The sequence below is a fragment of the Thamnophis sirtalis genome, unplaced genomic scaffold (assembly GCF_051295495.1).
Source record: "Thamnophis sirtalis isolate CommonGarterSnake01/CBP01778 unplaced genomic scaffold, rThaSir2_p1.2 scaffold_7, whole genome shotgun sequence".
Taxonomy (NCBI): Eukaryota; Metazoa; Chordata; class Lepidosauria; order Squamata; family Natricidae; genus Thamnophis; species Thamnophis sirtalis.
In genome coordinates this window covers 32,098,618-32,105,142 of record NW_028261387.1, presented here as the reverse complement: position 1 = coordinate 32,105,142, position 6,525 = coordinate 32,098,618, and the positions used below count along the sequence as shown (strand labels likewise).

Genomic DNA, 6,525 nt, shown 5'->3' with positions numbered 1-6,525 from the left:
TTAGATTTATTTTATTTGTATGCCGCCCTTCTCCGGGAGGGACTCAGGGTGGCGAACAACTCAAAGGGGGAAAAGGGGAACATAGAACACAATACAAGTAGTTAAAATAGCCAAGAATCACACAACCACACAGGTCGAGAGGGGAGGGGAACTCATCGACCCCAGGCCTGCCGGCAAAGCCAGGTTTTGACGGCTTTTCGGAAGGCCTGGAGAGAGGTGAGGGTCCGAATCTCTGCGGGGAGTTCGTTCTAGAGGGCCGGAGCTGCCACAGAGAAGGCCCTCCCCCGGGTAGTAGCCAGGTGGCATTGGCTGGTAGACGGAACCCGGAGGAGGCTGACCCTGTGTGATCTAATGGGTCTTTGGGAGGTAATTGGCAGCAGGCGGTCTCTCAAGTACCCAGGTCCAATACCATGAAGGGCTTTATAAGTTACGACTAGTACTTTGAAGCGTATCCGGAGACTGATCGGTAGCCAGTGCAGCTCGCGGACGATAGGTGTAACGTGGGTGTACCGAGGTGCACCCACAATCGCTCGCTCGGCTGCGTTCTGGACGAGTTGAAGTCTCCGAATACTCTTCAAGGGCTGCCCCATGTAGAGCGCATTGCAGTAGTCCAGTCTTGAGGTCACGAGGGCATGAGTGACTGTTGCAAGTGCCTCCCAGTTCAGGTAGGGGCGCAACTGGTGCACCAAGCGAACCTGGGCAAATGCCTCCCTGGTCACAGCCGACAAATGATGTTCTAAGGTCAGCTGTGGGTTCAGGAGGACTCCCAAGTTGCAAGCCCTGTCTGAGGGGCATAAATTTTCACCCCCCAGCCTGAGTGATGGAATATTAACCAAATTCTTGGGAGGGAAACACAACAGCCATTCGGTCTTGTCTGGATTGAGCACAAGCTTGTTAACCCCCATCCAGACCCTGACAGCCTCCAGGCACTGGCACATTATGTCAACCGCTTCACTGAGTTGGCACGGGGCGGACAGATACAACTGTGTATCGTCCGCGTATTGATGGTATTTTATCCCGTGCCGTCGAATGATCTCACCCAGTGGCTTCATGTAGATATTAAACAGGAGGGGGGATAGGACCGAACCCTGAGGAACCCCATATTTCAGGGGCCTAGGGGTCGACCTCTCCCCCCCAACCAACACCGACTGCGACCTGTCCGAGAGGTAGGAGAACCACCGAAAAACGGTGCCTCCCAACCCCACCTCTTGTAACCGTCGCAGAAGGATACCATGGTCAATGGTATCGAAGGCCGCTGAGAGGTCGAGAAGCACTAGGATGGAGGGATGACCTCCATCCCTGGCTCTCCAGAGATCATCGGTCAGTGCGACCAAAGCAGTTTCCATGCTGTAGCCAGGCCTGAATCCAGACTGAAAGGAGTCTAGATATGAAACAGTTCATCAATTACAATACAATACCTTCATTCCCTCCCCACTCCACAGTAGTAAAAGAGTGCAATTTAGAAATCTCCAAGGGTAAAAAATTGGGATATTAAACTGCTGAGTGCTTAAATTAGTTCCTTAGTTCCAAGTCTAATGATGATAAATTGCAGTAAAAATCATGTTGCAAATTGCCTTGTTTTTTTCTCACATTGCAAATCAGCCTCCTGCAGTACCTGCTGTAATGCAGATTTTAAACCTTGGGTGCCTCCTAGTGACAGAAAAAAAATACCAAATACAATTTTAAAAACTATTCATAGAAACAGAAACAAGCCATTTGGACTCATCCACCCTGCTCAGTGCTATTCTAAACAAAATAAAAAAAGTTAGCAAATACATCTTAATTTAATCTGCAATTCCATTCAGATGCCCTGAAGTGGAAAGGGGGTACTGCTTCACAGTGGGTAGAATATCAGTGTATGTGGATTCCAAATTTTACTATTTACGTTAACTTTCAAAAATAAGAAGATAACTGAGAAATGATTGTTTTCTAAAAACTTTTATATATAAGCTGAACTCCCACTGTATTCAAATAAATATTCCAAATTCATGCCAGAGAATCCTATTTTCCTGATAGGAAAATTCAGATCCTATTTCTTTATATTAGTGCATGCTTGAGTGTAACCCCCCATTGTATGAGCTGGTCCTGAATTCTAAAAACATTCTTATTAGCATCTCTGCTTTGGCAGTTTCTATGTACATCATATTTTCTTTACCTAAGGTTGCTCTTTAAAAAAAATCACCCACTTATTAACTGAAAATCTCATCATTTGTCTTAATTTCTTCAGTTATTGTTAAAAAAAATACTCCTCTGAACTGAAAGGATTTTAGGATGAGCTAAGTTCTGAAATTTTTTTACTTGTAACATTACCTCTAGAACACTTTGAACGACTTCCTGTTTGAAGTATTTACCGTATTTTTCGGAGTATAAGATGCATCTTTTTCCCTCAAAAAAGAGGGTGAAAATCTGGGTGTGTCTTATACACTGAATACAGCATTTTTGGCCTCCTGAAATCCCGCCCACTTTGCAAAAATGGCCATGCATAGCCTTTAGGATGCATGCCCCCCCTTTTTTTTGACCAAAAAACGGTTCATTTTTGGGACATCTGCAAAGTGCAAAAACTTTTTTAAAAATTTGCCTCTTCAAAATCTTGGTGTGTCTTACACTCTGGTGAGTCTTATATTCTGAAAAATATGGTACTTCCAGAATATTCCAAACTGTCCTTTGTCCCTAGGATGACTTAATCTGGAGTTAATAGCATAATCCAAAAGGAAACCTAACATGCCAGATTTTGAGTGGTTGGTTCCTGAGATGATGAATTTTGCATTCTATATAGGAGACAACTTAAAGAAAATTCATATCAGTGCTTCTGATGTCGAAATTACTGCAACAAACTTAATTTTTGTACCAGTTGCAGAGCCATTGCACAAGAGCAATCAATTGCAAGAAAAGATCACTGAAGCTCCAGCCAAATATAGTTGTCTGATTATTGATTGTGGTCCATCAAGTTGTTTAAAACTCTTAGCATCCACATAAATTTTCTCCATGAAATCTAACAAACCATTTTCTTTGAGCTTATAATACTGATTGTGCTCCACTATAAAATATTTCCTGTGTCCATCTCCTGCCTTGTGTGGACAAGTTGTCTTTCTTTTAAATTAATGTAAATTTTGGGACATTTGGCTGAAAAAATTGATTAGAAACTAATCTAATATTTTTTTAAAGTTCTAATGGTCACACAGGTACATTTTTCAATGTAATGCTAAGTTTTGCAAGTGTGCATAGTATAGCACCTTTTCTTCTTATAAAGTTTCCTTCCTTCCTTCCTTCCTTCCTTCCTTCCTTCCTTCCTTTAGGTGGCATTGTTTCATTAAAAGAATCTGAAGCCTGCCAACACTGCTGGATTGGAGAGGCTGGGCAGATGATACAGGAGATAACTAGCACTATGCCGTGTACAGCTTTATACATAATGCCCAATATCTTGATCACAATCAGAAGCAAACTGGCAGCTAGTGGAGCTCACATAGGAGGAGCTATGTAATACTTAGTCATGTCCATCACCACTCTTGCGTTCTGGACTAATTAAAGCTTTTGTTTGGTCTTCAAGGGCAGCCCTGTGTAGAACATGTTGCAATAGTCAAGCTTGCACATCACACAAACATTTTCTCCTACAAGGATCATTAGGAGGATTTAAGGATTTCAAGAGGACTTTAATTACTTCTCTCTCTTACCCAATGATTCAGCAATTAAGATTTCTGTTCCATGCCGTTTTTCAGAAATGCGCATACAAGCACATACAGTAGAACCAAGGATTACCCATGACTTGTCAGATTCCAATATATATTCTAAAGAGTGGTTTGATGTTGTCTGAAATTGAATATAGGACTTTGCTACAGAACAGAACTGCTACTTAACAGGAATAGGTTCTACAGTATTGCCTTGTATGCATTTCTGCATCACAACTAAGACCTGAAAGGTTCATTCTCTACATGTAATTTCAAAATGCATATAACAACTAGTTCACCATATTGGCTTAAATATGACCTTCACATTCCCATATCTTTTAGAACAAATCAGGTAAGAAGTGTGGTGAGCATGGCTTTTGGAAATCTTTGATTCTGTTCTGTTCTGGCTTAGTAATAGACAGAGACCCTAGAGCAGGGGTGTCAAACTCGCGGCCTGTGGGCCAGATGCATCACGTGCTGGCTTTGTCTCTGCCCGGTTTAGTGAAGGGGAAAAAGTCCCAATATACCACATGACACTGCTGTGACAATACAAGTGTAACACTCTTGCTCTAGAACTTTACAAATTTATTTCTAACGTTTCACTAGGTTGGAAAGAATAAAATGTAACATAAAATCCAGTTATTTTATTACCTTATATAATAAATTATACAAAATTTCATTTACAAGTTTTGAACATTCAAGAGAATACATCTAGATTAAATACCTGCCCTATTTAACAAGTATATTTTTACAAACTAGTTTTGTTTAGGCTTACTGTCCAAATGTTAAAGTATTTACAGCTGTGTTCTGTTCTTTGTATAAGGTTTCTGCTCTGTTCTTTAAGGTTTCAGCCTTGGCATCATTCTTCTCAACTCCATCCCCCAATTTGTACATTCGGCTAGCATTGGCACATGCCCATATATGTCCTAAGTCACATGCTTTTAGAGAATAGTGCAATGCTTGATTCATATCCTTTGATATCCCAGGAGCTCCTTGAAGATAAATAGTACTTAGATTGAAACAGCTGGGGGGGAAATCATTGTCACAAGCTTTACTATAATAGTCCCTGGCTAAAGGGACATTAGGCTTCTCATCATTATTTACTTGTCCATCTTGTAGCAGTAATCCAGCACTGTGACAAGCATTGATGGATTTCTTCCCACCTTTTTCACAAGATTTCAAAAAACATTGGTAAGCAGTTTTCGCATCTCTTGGAAGCCCGCCTGTAAGGAAAAAGCACCAGTTATTGAATGACATTATAATTGGTTAATTCATACAACACTATAAGCCATCAACCATGGTTTACAAAATACAGTTGGGTGAGTAGACATAAGCCTGCTCAAATAATACATATTTCTTCAACAGCTTTATTTGAATTGTTTTTTAGAAATAATCTCAGGAACAGAAAAAGAAACATTTTATCACCTTTTCCAGTCAAATAGTAATTTCCAAGTTTGTAGCAGCTCTCACTGTGCAGATTATTTTCACAGTTCTCTTTTAGAACTTTTGCAGCTCCTTCAAAGCTGCCCTTTATTCCAGCTAGATAATCAGCTAAACGATGGCAACCTGCAATTTTTTAAGGAAACAAATTTATGATAAATTATGACTGCATTATATTTCTGTTTGCAAGTTTGTTCTTTCCCTCTTTTTTCTTTTTTGATAGTATCATATTCAATTAGGACAATAGTAGATTTATCCTGCTAAAATGGCCCAAATAATAATATACCATAATTGAGTTCTGAACTGGAGATTAAATTGAATAGTTATGCAATACATGAAAGTTCAAAAGCTAAATCATTTGGATTCAGAAAGTAGATGAATAAATAAACATGCTATTTTAGTATGGCTAAGGGTATTTTTGATCAATGACCTCAGATTTTGTCCATATGTAATGCCTCTTGTCAGAACATGATCAAACTCCCATTATATTTCCTTATTCCATGGTTTATTTTTGCAGCATCTTTGGAACAAACCCACAATTCCAAAAGAAGGTATATAATTATAAACATATATATTTCGGATCCCTAAATCCTAATTTGAATTTCTGTGTAATTATGCCCATGTGGTTTATTTGTTACTCACTCCATACTAAAGATAAGAAAATATAGTTATGCCTGGAGATGGGTACAGAATCTAATGTTTATAAAAGTATTCAAAGCATGTGAATTAGCATGAATAGCAGATCTGCCTTCCTTCTAGAAGCATTTTTCAGTGGTACATTCCTAAATCATGCATGCAACAAAATAACAGGAATGCGTACTTCACAATTGTGAGCCATATATTAGATATACGTATATTAGATACTATCTTATCTCTATACTCTGGCAGACCTCCTGCACCGTTAAGTAAATGGAGTGGACGCAAATCCACTCCATCCCCGGGAATGCAGGTAGACATAGAAAAAAAGGAGAAACTTTTCATCTATTAAATTCAGCATGTAATCCCAAAGGCTAAGTGAATTGATCTTAAAAACATTTAGATAATATCTGCAGAATTAACAGTATAATCCTGTTGAGATATAAATTACACTGCAGTCTTCGCGATCATCAATTTCTAGCGCTGCTACGACCTTACCGTCAGGATCGTGCTCTTTGTAGCATTGGAAACTATATTCTATTCCCAGATTTTCCAAATAAACTTTCACCTCCTCTTCGTCTTCGAAATTGACCAGTCCGGACATTTGTTCTTCAGGACAGAAAGATAAATGAGAACGAAAAGCACACCCCGCCTGCGTGATTCGCGCGGAAAAGTAGAGAAAAAAGTGAAAGCGTTCTTGAATTCTCACCGTCCTTTCTTGCTACCCGGAAGAAAATCGGGGATGGACGCAATCTGGAGGGTAACTTCCTCTACATAATTTTAC

General features: G+C 39.7%; 1 protein-coding gene across 1 annotated transcript; it reads right to left on the bottom strand.

The window, feature by feature from the left end:
* Positions 1–4,294: 4,294 nt before the first annotated feature.
* COA7 (cytochrome c oxidase assembly factor 7) lies at positions 4,295–6,467 on the bottom strand. Its single transcript, XM_014062820.2, has 3 exons — positions 6,240–6,467; positions 5,091–5,231; positions 4,295–4,888 (listed from the first exon to the last, which is right to left on the bottom strand). The coding sequence occupies exons 1-3, from the start codon at positions 6,343–6,345 to the stop codon at positions 4,437–4,439; spliced, it is 699 nt and encodes a 232-aa protein (XP_013918295.1). The 5' UTR covers positions 6,346–6,467; the 3' UTR covers positions 4,295–4,436.
* Positions 6,468–6,525: the final 58 nt, after the last annotated feature.

Coding starts and splice junctions, on each gene's coding strand:
- COA7 (XM_014062820.2), bottom strand. CDS start 6,345: ATGTCCGGACTGGTCAATTTCGAAGACGAAGAGGAGGTGAAAGTTTAT. Junction 5,232..6,239: donor CAAAGAGCACGATCCTGACG/GTAAGGTCGTAG, acceptor AAAAAATTGCAG/GTTGCCATCGTTTAGCTGAT. Junction 4,889..5,090: donor TTACTATTTGACTGGAAAAG/GTGATAAAATGT, acceptor TTTTCCTTACAG/GCGGGCTTCCAAGAGATGCG.